Source organism: Psammomys obesus, unplaced genomic scaffold, assembly GCF_907164565.1.
Source record: "Psammomys obesus unplaced genomic scaffold, mPsaObe1.curated_primary_1811, whole genome shotgun sequence".
NCBI classification, from domain to species: Eukaryota; Metazoa; Chordata; class Mammalia; order Rodentia; family Muridae; genus Psammomys; species Psammomys obesus.
Genome location: NW_026591450.1, coordinates 6,556,166 through 6,573,636, shown reverse-complemented (window position 1 = coordinate 6,573,636; position 17,471 = coordinate 6,556,166). Strand labels below are relative to the sequence as shown.

Sequence of the window (17,471 nt, the reverse complement as noted above, 5' to 3'; positions counted from 1 at the left end):
TAGATAGATAGATAGATAGATAGATAGATAGATAGATAGATAGATAGATAGCACATGCATTTAATCCAGAGGCAGAAGCTGGCTAATTTCTGTGAGTTCGAGGCCAACTTGCTCTTCATAGGGAGTTTCAGGATAGCCTACCTAATAAAACTCTCAAAAACACCAAAACAAACTCACCCAAATTTGTGTAAAGTAAGGTCAGTGTTGCTGGTGATGCGCCCAGCCTGCCCTCTAGTGTTTTATTTTAAGTGCTACCAAATTTTAAGACGTCTTAATCTCAAAATATCCATTTAATAGGATTAAGAACTGTGTCATCAAATGAACAGAATAAGGCTAAATCTCTGACACGAATGAAAGTCACATCAGAGACTAGTGAAGGTCCTTCCAGAAGTGAGTGGCATTTCTCTGGGGAGAGCTGTAATATCAATGGTAAATATACAGTATTTTAAGTTTTGTTTGTGAAGCAGGGCATGAACAGAACGAGAACAGTTCAAATGCCATATAAAATATGATTATGTTATTACTAACTAATATAGCTGCTGTTCTTTATTAATGTATTAAAAAACATTTCAAATGTTAATTAGTGAAGTTTTAATGTAACAGATATGCATAAAGTAGACAAATATGCTTTTTTTGTGGAAAATTAAGACAATGTGCCATATTTTACCCGATTTAATTTTGTTAAAATATGCAGTTGTTTTAATTTATCTTGTCTTGATAAAGCTTGAAGTATTTGTATTTGGAATATTTATAACTAATGTAAACTAAATTTCATTTAAAAAAAGAGGTCCTTATCATAGAAAAAATTTAAGTGCACACTATATATCGTGATAGGTTTTGTAAGAAGTATGAGACTACTCTGTCACATCTGAAATCACAGCACATGGGAGATGGAGCTAGGAGGGCTGAGAATTTTAGACATAGAAAGTCTCCCTGACATACTTTAAAGTTTGCCTTGAGACATGTTTTCTGTTGATAAGAAAATCCAGTGAAATTTGGACTCCAGAGTTTTATGATCACTCTTATACACTGGCTTGGCTCTCTAGTACCTCATGATTCTGATGGTACCATGTTGTGGTTATTGAGGCAGGGGCTTGCTATGTAGCCCAGGCTGTCCTGGAACTCTCAACCCAATTGCCCCAGTTTCTGTGCACCACCATGCCTAGCTTGATGCACATATTTAACTGTCAGAAAGAATGTAAACAAAATAGGACTAAATGTAATTTGTTTACCTTGTGAACTCATAGTGTATGCATCCTTATGCGCCAGACATTTTAGTTTTAACATGAAGTATCTAAAGCCATAAAGAGAAATTGACAGAAAACGTACCTTGAAGCACGGTGCATTTTCAATTGCTTTGCAAGAGGTTAGCCTCAAGGAAAGCATTAAAGCAGGTTGGTTTTCCCCTTATAGGAACACTGGACCATGAAGCCACAGCTCTTGGTGCTGTCTGTGTATCTGCTGTGGTTGAAATATTGTCACAGTGCACCTGCTTGGAAGGACACAGCTGTTTCGGATGGAAACCTAAAGAGTATGCTTGTCTTGTCTTCCCTGTTTGCATGTTTGCCTGTTCTGCCGATGTTTATAGGGACTTGCAATTGAAAGATAAGTGTGTTCGTTATATTTCATAGTATTGTAAACCAAGTATTCACTATGTCAAACATCTGGATAAAAATAGAAAACTCCAATAAGTTTCCACAAGCCAGCATTCACATATCCAGATATTTGTCATTATGCAGATAAACTTGCCAGCTTTTGGCTGAGTTCTCTTTTGTATTATCCAGATGTTTGGTATCATCTTGACACATCTTTTTTATAAAAGATTTATTTATTTTATGTACATAAGTGCTCTAGCTGCATGCCAGAAGAGGCCATCAGTATAGATGGTTGTGAGCCACCATATGGTTACTGGGAATCATGACCTCTGGAAGAGCAGGCAGTGTTCCTAACCTCTGAGCCATCTCTCCAGCCCCCCTTGACATATCTTTAATGAACAGCAAAATACTTTCCTAGCATAAAAAAAAACTTAAACCAATAAGGTAGTTTGTGTAATTATTTTTAAACTAGTCAAGGGGTGGGTTGTCATGACAGTGAATCTGGTTGTTCTGTGCCCAGTAAAGTGTGACCTTTGTTTGGTGAGATAGATTTGGGGCATTTAACATTTAGCAAATAAATTAGCTAAGGTGAAGTTGATTTGAAGTCTGTAATTATATTCAAGAATAACATCATAAGAGTGCCACATTGGGTAAAGAGAAGACAGATGAGAGTGAATTTTAACCACCGAGGGCCAGTTAATGGTACAGAAGAGATTTCTATTAGGTTACTAGTGAAACTTGTGTTATATGATATATGTTAGTCTGTTGGCTTCTAGGAAGGTAAACATAACTGAAAAATGTAAATTGTCCACTGTGTTTGAAGTCCTCTGCTGGGTATTTCATATAAACTATCAAGAAAATTGAGATTTTTTTTTTTCTAATACAAACATACTTGAGTCTCTGGTGATAGAAAAAAAAATGGATAAAGGAAAACAGGGCTTGTGAAAATGACAAGACTGAGATCAAATAAGCTCAGTTTGTTCAGGAGCTCCCATGTGGGAAACAGAAGGCAGTGGCAGAGTGGCACCTGTCAGCTAATTCATCATGGAGTGCTTTTAGAGCTACAGGCTTATAAGAACAGTTAAGCCTCTATCTAGAGGGCACCAAAAACTGGGGAAGCTAGGTTTTCTAATCTGATCAAATTTAAAGAAAGTCCAAACATGTCTTTTAGGTCTTCTAGAGGTGGGAGACGCAGATGTAGAGAGAGAGGTGAAGAAGGCCTTGATTGGCATTAAGCGGATGAAAATCATGATGGAAAAGAGAGAGGAGGAGCATGCCAAACTGATGAAAACCTTGAAGAAATGCAAAGAAGAAAAGCAGGTAGCATCAATGAAAAACTCTCTGTTCTTAGGCATATTTGGGCTATAAAAATCGCAACAATAAATATGTGTGATTAGTGAACGACGTCTTTCCCTATGTCACATTTCCTGGAGAGCAGTCTAGATTAGAGAAGATGGAGAAAGCTTTACATTTCCTTATCTGGTCCTCTTCCACAGGACCTTGAACACAAGGATTTGATGATGAAAGCCTGGTTAAGAAGGCTGCTCTTTCAAAATGCTTCATTTGTCGTCTCATCTGAGTCAAGACATTGAGTCAAAGTGTTTGGAGAGGTTTTGGCTAAATCAGTAGTTTCTAGTCCCTATTAGTGAAATTAAATAAGTAAAAAAATTAGACACCACTCCTAAACACACTTAAGAATTCCGTATTTGTTTTCTTTATTCTTTAAATACTTATTTATTTACTTACTTACTTGCTTACTTACTTATTTTGTGTAAGGGTCTCATGTAGACCAGGCTGCGGCTAAGACTGGCCTTGAACTTTCCACTTCCTAAGTGCTAGAATTGGGTATGTATCATCATGTCCAGTTTTGAAGTTTACATTTCAATTATTCTCCTGGCTGTTTTGAAACTATCATCAGATCTGTCAGATCTGATTAGATCACCAGTCTTGCCCTGTCATGTGGCCAATAATGAGCTTATAATGAAGGACTGTTAGTCTGCCCTACTTCTTGACACCTGCACTCAGTCACTTGTGGGCTTTACCTCGCTGGGTTTCTTTCCCCCCCCCAAGAATCTGTTACAGCCCCCTAGCCTTTCCCCCTAAGAATCTGTTACAGCCCCCTAGCCTTTCCCCTAAGAATCCTAGCCTTTTTTTTTTTTTTTAAGAGTCAGTTTACTTGCAGATCAGCAAGATGGCTCAGGGGGTTAAAGCACTTACCACCAAGCACGATGGCCTGAGTTCAGTTTTGGAACCACCTGGTGACAAGAGAGAGTGGATTTTCACAAGCTACCCTCCAACCTATACATGCACGATGTGGCCGCCTGTGCCACATGCGTGCACACGCACACACACGTAAGTAAGTAGATAAATGGAAAACATTTGAGAGCTAGTTTAGGTGCAATAAGGTAAAAATTCACTAGTTCACATGAGTCCTCTGAAAAGGTACCTCATTACTACAAATAGAAGGCAAGTAAACAGGGAACTGGGGGAGCCCTAGCTGGTACCTAAAGAACGAAGGGACCCCTTCTTAAGGCGTGGAATGTCTGGCAGCACTCAAACAAAGCAAAGCATATTAAATAGCACACTGGCCTACCCCATTTCATTGCATTTATCTTTTGCACTGTCAGTGGTTGTAACAGGGGCCTCGACTACTAAGCTACAGCCCAGTCCCACTTTATTTTTCTATTTTTAGTTTTTGAGATGCTGGGCTCCACCACTGAGCCATATGTGCCAATCTATTTTTTAAAAGAATATTTTTTCTTACGGTTGTAGTCCAAATATGTATTTTACCAATAGAGAATATAAATTATATTCAAATATCCTTGAAAATGTGAATAATTGCCCATAAGCTGATGTATAATGCTCAGTAAATTTCCAGACTATAGACACTGTATACATCATAGTTTAATAATATTATCAATTAATATAACACTTAAAACAAATTCTTAAAGTTATATTTCAATATTGCCTTTAATCAACATAGCAATAAAAACTATAACAGAATAATTTGGAAAATCTGAGTAGGTGGCTCATGCCTGTAATCCCAGTATTCAGAGTATGAGGCAGAAGGATTGCTATGAGTTCAAGACCAAACTCAGCTCGATATTCATTTATAGGTCAGCTTGGGCTAGAGAGTGGGATCCTGTCTCAAAGCATAAACAAATAATAAAATATTTTTAAATGTTAATGTTGATAGTTACTTTTTGTTTTTAAAAAAGGTTAAAATTCTGGCAAAATATGTTAATGTAAAATTTACCATCTTACTCTTTTCTTTTTTTTAATTTTCTTTTTGGTGCTGAGTATAAACTCTAGAGCCTCTGAGTTCAAAGTGTGGAGATCTGAGTTCGAAGCAAAGTGCAGTGCATGTACCTGTAACTGGATCCCACGGATAGGCAAACCTCCACATTGGTCAGCCAATCTATCCAATCACTGAGCTCAAGGATCACTGAGACCCTGCCCCCAAAAATGTGGAGAATGGTATAGGAAGACACCTGACATTAATTTCTGCTCTCCACACATGGGCGTGCACACAAATAATACTCATACACAAGTACAATTAAAAAAAATACCAGTGGCATTCCAATGTACAACTGTATCTTTACCTATATTCTTGTAAAGTTAGGTGCAATGAATTTCAGATACCTCCTGGAATCTTCTTTCTTGCACACTGTGGTCTCTGGGAGTCCAAAAAACAGTAAGTGTAGAGTCTGCTACACAGACCCCAAAGCTTTGTAATGGCATCTTACAAGGTAGCTGGCAGCTGAAAGGCCTCCCCACTTTTGGCAGCCATAAGAAGATGGTGAGGAAATCTAAAAGAGTTCCTCATCAGGACAATGTGGAAGGCCCCATGCTGGTTCTTTTCTGGTGAGATGATAGTCTGGCCATCTGGGACCAGTGACACTAAATGTACAAAGTACATACAAAGTACACCATCTTATGGAATCCTTTAAACATCTGGGTCAACCACACTTTGATTTTTGCAGCTAGGAATGATGAGGTTGAAGCTATTAATTAACATGTTGCTCCCACACTGCCAGAAACAAACTTGGAGGAAGCTAGCAGATGTGAATGGGTAGGGCCTGCTGACCTGCTGCTGTTCTTATTTTCTTAAGCCACCAACAAGCTAAGACTGCAATACTCAGAAAAGATCATTACCGTGACGACCAAAGAAGCAAACTTGGGCTTCATAATTGGTCCTGAAAAATCACAGCAACTAGTAGAGTTTTTATTCTTAAAACTTTATTTGTTGCATAAAAATTCATTGCATTAAACCCTAAGTTTGAAAAAAAAAAGCGTAAATTCCTAAAATGACTTTAAACCTAGAATAAAGGCTCAACAAACTATGAATTGGCTAAAATGAGTTGGTGCAACCAGTCTTCCAGTGATGAGCGCCACTTATCCCACGTGACCTGGCATCACCATGGCATCCTTACCTCACCCTCTTCCCATTAATAAATATCAAAAACATGTATTTTTGCTTGGTTGGTTTTGGAACTTTGAGACAGGGTCTCATGTAGCCCAGGCTTCTGATGCCCCCTGCATCCACCCCTCAAGTGCTGGGATTACAGCATGCACAGAACTAGGAACATCCCAAACTTGCTTTCACTAAAATGGAAAACCTCAGAGCTCTAAAAAATCCCTCTACCCCCAACTTCTTATGTTTTGAGGAGTGGTAACTCTGGGACAGTTCCAAGAATGGACCTGTCCATGGATAGAATATCTACATGAATCAAGAGGGATGGGCAGGCATTCCTTACCCAGATATCTTCTTCACCTGTGTTCCTGCCAGCTTCCAAGTCTCGGAAGTGTGTAATTTAGATTCTGCTTCTTTGGTGGAGACTGGGAGGAAGTCTGGAGTCACTGGTGACAACAATGTGCTTTACCTTCCTTATCTCACCCCCAAAGACTTATGGGATAGATTTCATTGTTATTCTGAATTGCAAACAGTAAGACAACTAATTATACTAAGTAATTTGTTCAATGGCATACAGCAACTTTAATCCAGAATTGGGAATACTAGGATTTTGGGTTAAGGGAACAATGTGAAAAATATTCAAAACTGGAACTCGTTGAAAAAGTCCATGATGCCTTCCATGATGAAATAATCATTTTAAAGAAAATATTTATCGTAAGTAAGAGAGAGAGAGAGAGAGAGAGTGTGTGTGTGTGTGTGTGTGTGTGTGTACACAGGAGGAGACCAGAGGCATTAAATACCCTGGAACTGTCACCAGGTGTGGGTAGTAGAAACTTGTCTGCTACAGGAGCAGCAAGCCTGAAACAACCATTCTTAAGAAGATTCATGGTTCCCACACTGTTCTGAAAAGCCCAAGAGGGCAGGAGACTACTCTCATCCACAAATCCTGTCTGGTCATGATGTACATATGAGAGCTACGGTCCTGCTGGATTTCCTATGTAGGTTATAGGAAACACCACCTGACTCAGTACCTCCAATGAGGAAATCTGGAAAAGCCAATTCAGGCAGAGGAGACACAGAAGTTATTGGAGCTGGGCTGATATTTGTGGGTTTAACATATGCAGCATGAGCATGAGGACCTGACTCTAGATCTCTGGCACTCCACACAAAAAGCTGGCACAGAGGCACTTAACCTGGGTACTGGGACAGAGGGATGGGACAGAGACAGGTTGATTCATGGGTCTTGCTGGCTAGCCAGTCTAACTGATTAGTGAGATCCGGGCCCAGAGTTTAGTGAACAACCCTGTATCAAAAGAGCAATTGAGAAAGACACCCAACTTCAGCCTCTAACCTTCACGCATACATATGCACACACACCAACACATAAACGTAACATACACTAGATACACACAAACGCACATACACACACATTTGCAAGGGTAATCTGTGACAATTTCTATAAAGCTCAGCTCTTGGGAGGCTGAGGCAGGAGGATCAGGGCCAGCCTGAACTGCATAGTAAGATCCTGTTTTAGAAAATAATCAAACAAAAGCCTACAATAAATTGGTTGAAAAAAACAAAAACTTTTTTTCCCATGTGTTTTTCACTTGAAAGGTGGCTCAGCTCTGAAGCCTGGTACAGCCCTCATTTTCCTAAACACTGTCTCAGGCAAGAAGTCCACATGAGCAGTGAGGCCAGGTGTTTAATTGATGATGCAAGAAAGAAAAAAAAAGGCCCTTTTTGCTAGAGGGCTGTTCGAACCTCCAGGGCAGAACTGAGACAGGTATCATTGCAGTTGGCTCCTTATCAACAGTAACAGGCCCTAGCCAAGTACAGCCAGCACCACAAGGGGGCATGCTTGGAATACACACAAGAAAGAAACTAATCTCGGTAACTCACTGGTTATATACAAGAACTGTGCTTTCTTACAGTGCCTAACCACATACAATGATTTAAGGAACCTTAAAGAATTAAAATAGTTTTCTAAGACTTAAAGCCCACCGTCTGTGTTCCTCATAGGCTATCCGTGCAGATAGAAAAGTCAAAAGGTACTCAGTTAGGGATGACGTTGTCTTTGCTGTTTGCTCATCCACATTTAGTACACTATCAGACAACAAGTATTCAATAAATATTGGTAAGCAAATGAATAATGGTCTTCAATAAAGGCTCATTCAGAAGCCTCTTTATTAAACAGAACTTACTCTGGCAGATCTGTCAGCAGAAAGGAGGCGGAAGATGAAAACACTGAAGACATTTATAGGGTCTTAAATGAAATTTCTGTTGAAACCAGGACTTCTGTTGTGAAGGATGTCCCCTTGAACTTCTGATCCTCCCTCTCCCACCTTCCAAGAACTGGGATTGCAGGTGTGTGCCACCATGCCCCTTTAGGTGGTACCAGGGCTTTTTGAAGGCAAGGCAAGCACTCTATCAACTGAGCTAACTCGGCAACCCAACTAAGATACACATAGACTAGGAAATGTAAATGAGTCCTGTGTTTGTTATCTTTACCCAGGAGGCCCTGAAACTCCTGAATGAAGTGCAAGAACATCTGGAGGAAGAAGAAAAGTTATGTCAGGCATCTTCTGTGGATTCCTGGGATGAATGCAGGCCGTGTCTGGAAAGTAACTGCATGAGTTTTTATACAGCTTGCCAACCTGGTTGGTCCTCTGTGAAAAATATGGTAAGAGGAAAAGAGAGTTCACCATCTCAGGGTTCTTAAGACATCCAGGCCATCTTGGTTTTTCAATTATATTAACTATTAAAATACAGATGATTGATGTTGGCCTTTTGTGGTCTAGAGTATAACACCAATGTTATATATCACCATCGCTGTGTGCACAATTTATAGTTTAGAATAATCATCAGTGTTTATTCCCCTTATAAATTACACTCTGTAAATCCTGTCGAAGTGCCCCGACTTCGCATTGTATTCACTGTTTGTGAGAAGGTTTGCAGTAGATTGTAAGCCCTTTGACAGCAAGGATCAGATCTCATGTGTCTTCTTTCGAGGAGGCATCTAATAATTATCTGTCCATTTGCATTAGACATTGGTATTATAGTCTTTGATTTTAATCTTCTTTAATAGTTTACCCTAGAAACCATGTATTTGAATCTCTCTCTCCTTCTCTTTCTTTCTGTCCTTCCCTCTCCCTCCCACCCTATTTCAATTCTACAAGTAGCCCAGGCTGTCCTCAAATTCAGTATGTAGTCACAGGTGGCCGGTCCTCCTGACTCTACTCCCTAAGTGCTGGGTTACAGATGTGTAACACATAGGTCCTTCACTCCCTCCTTTCCTCCTTTGATTTATGGCGCAAGGTCTCCTCTGGAGGTGTAGGTTGACCTTGAGTCCATGATCCGTCCACCTTTGTCTCCCAAGTGCAATTACAGATGTGCAAGACCACATCATCTATTTCAATGAACTTTTCCTCTTATGTATTTGCATGCAAATGTGCATATCTGCATGTCTCCTTTTGCCCTACCCATGTGTTCTGTAGGACTGGCATGTTTCCTCTTTAATGCCCTTTGTCTGTCTTCTAGGCTTCTTGGCAGAGGGAGTCACAGAGGGTGGTGACCTACATAGCATTAGCTATGCCCCAGTAAAGTCTCTAATTGGCCTAGATTTTTCTTCCCTTCAAATAGTAAGCTGTATATGACATGGAATGGAGTTTTACTCTTCATATTAATGTATACAGCAATTAGAATATACTTCTGGCTTGGCAGTACCACACTCAATTACAGAAGAGCAGCCACCAGGATAAGGAATATGCCAAGTTAATTTGATGACACTATTGATGGCATCTGCTGTAATTTCGCATCTATAGTCATTCTCTGAAATGCCGGAATACAATGACATGAGTGCTGGAGACAGGAAATTCTCATTTGGGCCAGACATGTAACCTTATGAACATTTGGGGAGGGGGGAGGTCTTGTTTTTGCTGTTCTCTGAGATTGGGTCTTGCCTATTTGCTGCCCAGTGCTGTCTCAGTTCCTTGGCTTGAGTAATGCTCCGTCCCCCGCAGTCCCTAGAGAAGCTAGGATGATAGGCATATGCCACCTTGTCCAGCTTTGAAGTTCTATTTCTGTGGATGGAATCAGCGAACAAAAATTGTCGGAGGAAAGGCAACCCATGCAGATTTCTCTCTGAAAAAGGCATAGGTCCCATAAGCTTCCTGGATAACTGTTCGAACAGCAGGAGGCCGGTGCTGCAGACGTGATATTCCAAGCCTGATAACACTCAACACATTCTAGCACTGTGATACAAAGACAACTGTGGTCTGCCCAGACTTAGGTGTCACACAGTGTGACTGCTGAGCAATCTTCTTCCACTGAATGGCACTCAGGGTTCTGTGACTAGAGTTTTATTTCTTTTTTTTGTAAAGATTTATTAATTTTATATATATATATATATATATATATATATATATATATATATATATAGACACTGTTTTTTATGCACAGCAGAAGAGGGAATCAGACTCCATTACAGATAATTGAAAGCCACCATGTGGTTGCTGGGAATTGAACTCAGGACCTCTAGAAGAACAGCCAGTGCTCTTAACCAATGAGCCATCCATCTCACCAGCCCCAAGTTTTATTTCTTTAACTGTAACAAACTGGCCATTATCATTGTTAATTTACAATTGTCACTAAGAAACCTAATATATAACTATTCCTAAAATATATCTAGAATCTTTGGCTCAGTATAGATGTGTTCATTTTTTTTTCTTTTCATGAATTAATTTAGGGATAACAAGAAGCAGAGTATAAAGACAGTAGCATTCCACTAAATAATCATAAACAACAATAATTAATAATAACCAAGAGGTGAAAGATAGCAGAATTCTTTATAGTCCTGAGGCAAATTTTACAGTAGCTTGTAGTCAGTAACCTGCCAGCTGCTGCCAGAATATCAGGTTCTAGCTTTTCTGCTATATTTTGACCTTTTTAGCTCTCTGTGAGAAAATCTAAACCAGGAGGAATTTCAGGTCCCATTTCTTCAGGTAAAGTTAAAGGCAGCTGTAAGAATGGTAATATATCATCTCAAAGCAAATCACCTTTTCCTAGCTTATACAGAACTTAATTTGGAATGACTACCATATGCTGACTTTAAATTTTTCAGTAAGAAGTGTAACAGGCAGAAAAACATCTTTGTAAGGGGCTAGAGAGATGGCTTAGTGGTTAAGAGCACTATCTCCTCTTTCTAAAGGACCTAAGTTCAATTCCCACATGGCAGCTCGTAACTGTGTAACCCCAATTCCAAGGGATCTGGTACCTTCCCAGTAATGCACATAAAATAAAATTAAATACATTATTTTTAAAAAGAAAAACATCTTTGTAAAAGTAACTTTTATTTGCCTGATGTAACTGTCATCTTGGAGACTTACTGCTTCCATCTGCTAACCTAGTCCTAGTCCTAGTCCTGGAAGCTTCTAGCCTCCATATAATCTAACCTAGGCCTAGAATGTTTCCAGCCTCTGAGACTTACTGCTGAATAAGCTCACCCTTTCTCTTTCTGAACTCTGGCTAGCTGGTTCCACTTAGCTATTCTGGCTCAAACTCCTTTCCAAGATGACTGATTCACTCTGGCTTCTCTCTCAGTTTCTCACTGAATATCTCTGCTTGGCCTCAAATCAACTCTAGCCATCTGTTCTAATCTCGGGCTCCTCCTCATTCTGCCTCAGTCTGTCTTCACCTGTGTCTGGATTGTTTTCCCTTCAACCTGTGTCTATAAAACTCCTGGTGCTGGGGGTGTGACTCATGCCAATAATCCCAGCACTCAGGGAGGCAGAAGCAGGCAGATCTTTGTAAATTCAAGGCCAGCCTGGGCTACAGGCTAGGACAGTTACAGCCAGGACAGCCAAGGCTACAAGCAGAGAAACCCTGACTCAACAGTTTCACTAGGAGTGAAAACTGCCTCCCCTCTCATTCTCTGTGCTGCTCCCTTCAGTAGTTTCCCTTTCCTCTCTGTCCTCCTGAGAGTTGGGCATATCCTGTTTTGTCAAATCTTTCTCTGATTTGTCACTTTGCCACTTGGTTAGACATCACCCTCAAACATAGGTGCTTCCTTCTCCAAACTAATTTTACCTACAGTTTTTGGGATTAAAGGTGTGTGCTAAGGGTGTGTCTGCATTCCAGCCAGAGTAGACTGGATTGAAATTCCTTTACACACCTTTATTTTCTTTCGTGTCCCACTCTTCCCCTCAGATGGATCAGTTTCTCAGGAAGATGTACAGGTTTCTGTTTCCTCACAGTGAAGATGTGGAGGATCCCCCTGCCGTCGAACAGCCGACTAAGGAAGATTTACAAGTGATACAAATGGAAAACCTGTTCAGCCAGCTAGCTGTGGACGTGAAATCTCTCTTCAACATGAGTTTTCACATTTTTAAACAGATGCAGCAAGAATTTGACCAGGCTTTTCAGTTATACTTCATAACCAATGTAGACTTAATGGAGCCATACCCCGAGGCTCTATCTAAAGAGCAAACCCAAAAGGAAAAACTTGGGCAAAGGTGGGACATTCCCAACGTCTTCCAGCTGTTTCATAATTTTAGTCTCTCTGTTTATGAGAGAGTCCGAGAAATAATTACAAAGGCAATGAATGCAATTGAAGATTCGTGGGAACCACACAAAGGCCAGTTACTAAAGACTCCTCCCCTCTCCCCCTTTCTTCTCTTTCTCGATTTTTTTCCTTCTGCTTTTTTTGTGGTGTGTGCTAGAGTATCTACATGTTCATGTATGTGCTGGTGAACTTGTGGGTATGTGGCCCTATGTACGTGTGCATGTATAAGCCTGAAAGCAACGTTAAGTGTTACTCCTTAGGAACTGTCTTTCTTGTTTTGAGATAGGGTCTGTTGCTGGGACCCGGGGCTCACTGAGTTGGCTAGACTGGCTGAGGAGCAAGCCTCAGGGTTCACCCCACCTCTGCCTCCCCAGCACTGGTATTACAAGCACATGCCACCATGCTGACCTTCTTGCGGGGTGCTGAGAACTCGGGTCTTGTCTTTATGCTTTCATTTTAGGCACCTTACTGACTAAAGTATCTCTCAATGTTCCTTTTCTTTCTTTCACTACCTTTGCCAACCTTTATTTGTTTGTTTGTATGCCTGTTTGTTTGTTGCAAGGCATGATTTTTCTGTAGCCCTGGCTGTACTGGAGCTTGCTTTGTAGATCAGGCTGGCTTCAAACTCAGGGACCTGCCTAGCTCTGCTGGGGTTAAAAGTGTGTGCCGCCACCCCCAGTCCCTTCTTATTTGTTGTGTTTTAATGGGGTCTCATTACTGTTCAGGCTCATAATGGACTGGTCCACATCCTCCTGCCTCCACCTCCCAAATGCTGGGGTTACAGGTGTGTTCCCCTACATAGCTTTGACTTTCTATTGATCAAAGGCCAAGTAAAAAGCTACTTTTTGTTGTTGTTCAAACAGAAATAGGCTCCTGCTAGCTGTTCTCCATTTATGTCAGCCATAGCTGGCACCATGTAAACCAGATTCTCAATGATAATACAGGATCACACAGTTGGGTTCTATCTAGGAAGGGCTTAGCTCACACATTTTGGAAATGGAAGCCAGGAAACAAATCCTTTGTGTCACATTGTTTTATGGGCAGAGAACAGCCGTTATTACTGGAATTGTTGGGTTCTACTTCAAAGTGTAGTCGGTGTTTTTATAAGTGAAATGTTTTGTCTGGTCTCACATCCTAAGCTTCCAAATCCATCCAATATTCAGAACCAGTATCAGTTAGAAACACTACGTATATCAATCCTGGAGTAGAATAAAGTAATTTTCTCCTGGCCTTGTAGGTAGAGATCAATTATCTTGGACCAATGTCCAGAATGTGTTCATTAGAAGAAAATGATGCTCTTGTTTTTACACCTTGCATAGCTACTGCTATTTAAGTGTGCAACATAGGATTAGGTAGTATTTATTATTTATACAGTATTCTGCCTGAGTGTATGCCTGCAGGCCAGAAAGAGGGCACCAGATCTTGTTATAGATGGTTGTGAGCCACCATGTTGCTGGGAGTTGAAGTCAGGACCTTTGGAAGGACAGTCAGTGCTCTTTACCTCTGAGCCATCTCTCTAGCCCCCAGGTTTTTAATATTATTTTAATATTTAATATTTTTTAATTTTGATTAATTTTTAATCAAATAAATTTATTTATTTATTTAATGTATGTGCATAGTTGTATGTTTGGGTGTTGTTTATCAGAAGTCACTTGGTTTTTGTTTGTTAGTTTTTGTTTTAGTTTTTGTTGTTGTTGTTGTTTTCTTTAATATAGCCCTGACTGGTCTTCAATTTAGAGATCGCCTGCCTCTGCCTCCTAAGTGCTAGAATTAACCTTCTCAATGCCTGGAACTCACCAAAAAAGCTAGGCTAGCTGGGCGAGTAAACCCAGTCTCCATTTCCCCAGCACTAGCATTTAAAGTACATACTACTATGGTTGGCTTTTCTCAGGAGTTCTAGTGCTTACTACAGGAGCCTCCTGCTCCTGTAGTAAGCACGTTACTGACTTAACCCTCTCCTCAACCCTGTATGGTGAAATTTCAGGAATGTTTATGTGTGAATGTTGTATTCCCTACAGAGTTGGACCAGAGAGATAGGACTTCAGAGATGTTTCCAGAGCAAAACGGAGGAATGTGTGAGAAATTTGGCCAGAATTTATCTGGATGTTTCAAATTTCATAAAAGATGTCAAAAATGTCACGATTACCTTTCTGAAGGTGAATAATTGTTTTATAATGTCTTTCAGGTGTGTGTTTTGCTGTGATCGTGTGTGTGGGTACATGTGCACACATAAACCTGTGCATGCAGAGAACAGAGGATAGCCTTAGGTATTATTCCTCAGGTGCTGTCTGTTTTGTTTTGTTTGAGACTCGGTTTCCGACTAGCCTGGAACTCACCAAGCTGTCTTAGTCTGCCAGCCAGTGAGCTATAAGTCTTATCCTCCCCAGTGTGGGAATTATAAGCACACCACCATGTCTGACTTTTTAAAATTGGGTTTTGAAAATTGGACTCATAACTTCACGCTTTCCTAGCAAGCTCTGTAGTTCAGACATCTCCCAGCCCTGTTTGTGCGCTCTCATTCTAAGGATGTTCGTCCTAAAGGCTTACAAGAAATTACTCATTCAATGTATGTAAGCTAATCCTTTCATTTTCCTCAGTTCCATCACTGTGGATTTTTTTGTAAGTATGATTAAAGACTAGGAAGTGGTGGTGCATGCCTTTAATGCCAACACTCAGGAGGCAGAGACAGGTGAATCTCTTGAGTTCTGAGTTCAAGACCAGCCTGGTCTACAGTGAGTTCCAGAACAGTTGAGGCTACACAGAGAAATCCTGTCTTAAAACAACCACTACCACAACAACAACAAAGAATGTGTTATATGTATTTTTGTGAATATATACAGAAAGGAAAAACAATGATCAAATTAGGTCAACTCCCTTTTGCTCCATAGAAAAGGAAAATCCACTGATGAAAGAGAACTTTTCATGTAATTTGAAGGTAATATTTAGATAATGACATAATTTTGGGAAAGTGTAGTTCTTTCCAGTTAGGTTAATTACCCCATTGATATTTAAATTGAGAAATCGGATCTTCCTCAGAAGTTCCAGGAAAAGAAAGTTTTTTTCGGGGGTGGTTGCTTGTTTGTTTGTCAAGCTTTGGCTAAGAGTGACCTTCCCAAGGCTAGAAACCCTTTTTCCTCTGTCCTTTCCCTCATTTCTCTCTTTCCCTTAACTCCTTCCCCAGCCCCAGAGACAGACTGTAAATTTTTCTATAAAACTGTTTTGGTGTTGAATATTAGGAGCTAACACTAAGATATTGCAAGGCAAAAAAAAAAAGAAAAAAAAATTATGGCATGCCAGACTTATATTCTCCTCAGGAGTGGGAAAATGAAAGCAGCCCACACTAGAAAAAGAAAGGGCTTTCTCATGGCAAATGAGTAAGTGATTAAAAGAACAGATTTTTACAGTTATTTTTATGATCATAAGAGAGGTAAATGTTACGGTATAATCACTCAGGTAACATAGCATGAAACATTTTATGGTCATTCAGTTCTTAAAACCATGGAAACAGTTTACAGCGTGCAATTCACAAGATTATTGAGGAGGAACAAATCAAGAAAACCAAGTTGAGCCAGGCAGTGGTGATGCACGCCTTTAATCCCATCTCTTGGGAGGCAGAGACAGGCAGATCTCTGAGTTTGAGGCCAGCCTGGTGTACAGAGTTAGTTCCAGGACAGTCAAGGCTACATAGAGAAACCTAGTATTCAAAACCAAAACCAAAACCAAGTTGACCTCTAGCTAAGAACATGATCAAAGTCTAACATTGTTTAACCAAAAAGAAAAAGAAAAATGGACTCAGTGGTCCATTAACAAATACAAGAGCAGTTTTTTTTTTTGTTTGTTTGTTTGTTTTATTCCTATGCTTTTGCATTTTATCTCACTAAAGAAACACTTAAAAGTGTGGTTAATGACTTGAAGGAGGAAGCTAGAAGATACACTAAGAACAATGTGAATTGATATCTTTATAAATTACCCCACAGTACTAGCTAGTCAGTTTCACTGTCTAGGGCTGTGATGGCTAAGCTTCATCTTGATTGAATTTAGAACCACTATGGACACCTACATCTGTATGTGGATAAAGTATTTCTTTTTTGCTGTTTTGGTTGGTTGGTTGGTTGGTTGGTTGGTTGGTTGGTTGGTTGGTTGGTTGGTTTTTCAACATAGGATTTCTCTGTGCAATAGCCCTCACTGTCCTGGACTCAATTTGTAGATCAGGCTGGCCTTGAACTCACAGAGATTCACCTGCCTCTGCTTCCCAAGTACTGGGATTAAAGGCATGTGCTACCACACCTAGCTAGCCTTTTCTTTCTTGTCCCCAAGAGCTCATGTTAATATCATAACATAAAACACAACCTAACTTTTAAAAGTTCTGCTGTCTTTTAAAATCCCATGTCCCTTTAAAATTCTAAAGTCTCTTAACTGTGTGCTTGATTTTAAAAAAATTGCATTCTTTCTTATTCCAAAAGGGAAGAAAAAGGGAATAGGAATACGTAAGCCAATGCAAAATGAGAGTGCAGTGGCATAAAGCCAAATCCTGTCGCTCAGTGTCCAGCACCTGAGACTCGCTGGCTCTTCTGGCTCCAAAAGGCCGATCTGCAGCACACACAGTGCATATTGCAGCCCTAGGTGGGTTCCACACCCCACACGCTGTGGTCGGTGGCAAGTGTCTCATGGTCCTGGCATATCCAATAGCTTGGGGGTTTACACAGTAAATGAAGTTCAACCTTCACCAATCACCTCTTCTGGCCTCTACAGAGACTCTGATCCTTCCAGGTGGTGCCAAGCCTCCACTGTTCTCTGTGACCGCTTCAAAGCTTCAAAACCAGTACCAGCCAGGCAACTCAAAATATGGCCTGTTCCTCTTGGACCCACTCCATGTACTAACTCTGAGGAAATATATATATAT

General features: G+C 40.3%; 1 protein-coding gene across 1 annotated transcript in view; it reads left to right on the top strand.

The window, feature by feature from the left end:
- The first annotated feature begins 1,425 nt into the window (after nucleotides 1-1,425).
- The window catches only part of Clul1 (clusterin like 1), a 25,910-nt gene continuing 9,864 nt past the window's right edge, over nucleotides 1,426-17,471 (top strand). Inside the window, exons 1-5 of the mRNA XM_055610097.1 lie at nucleotides 1,426-1,531; nucleotides 2,767-2,915; nucleotides 8,522-8,689; nucleotides 12,214-12,640; nucleotides 14,587-14,724. Coding sequence (XP_055466072.1) covers nucleotides 1,426-1,531; nucleotides 2,767-2,915; nucleotides 8,522-8,689; nucleotides 12,214-12,640; nucleotides 14,587-14,724 — 988 coding nt within the window. The remainder of the gene's footprint in view (nucleotides 1,532-2,766; nucleotides 2,916-8,521; nucleotides 8,690-12,213; nucleotides 12,641-14,586; nucleotides 14,725-17,471) is intronic.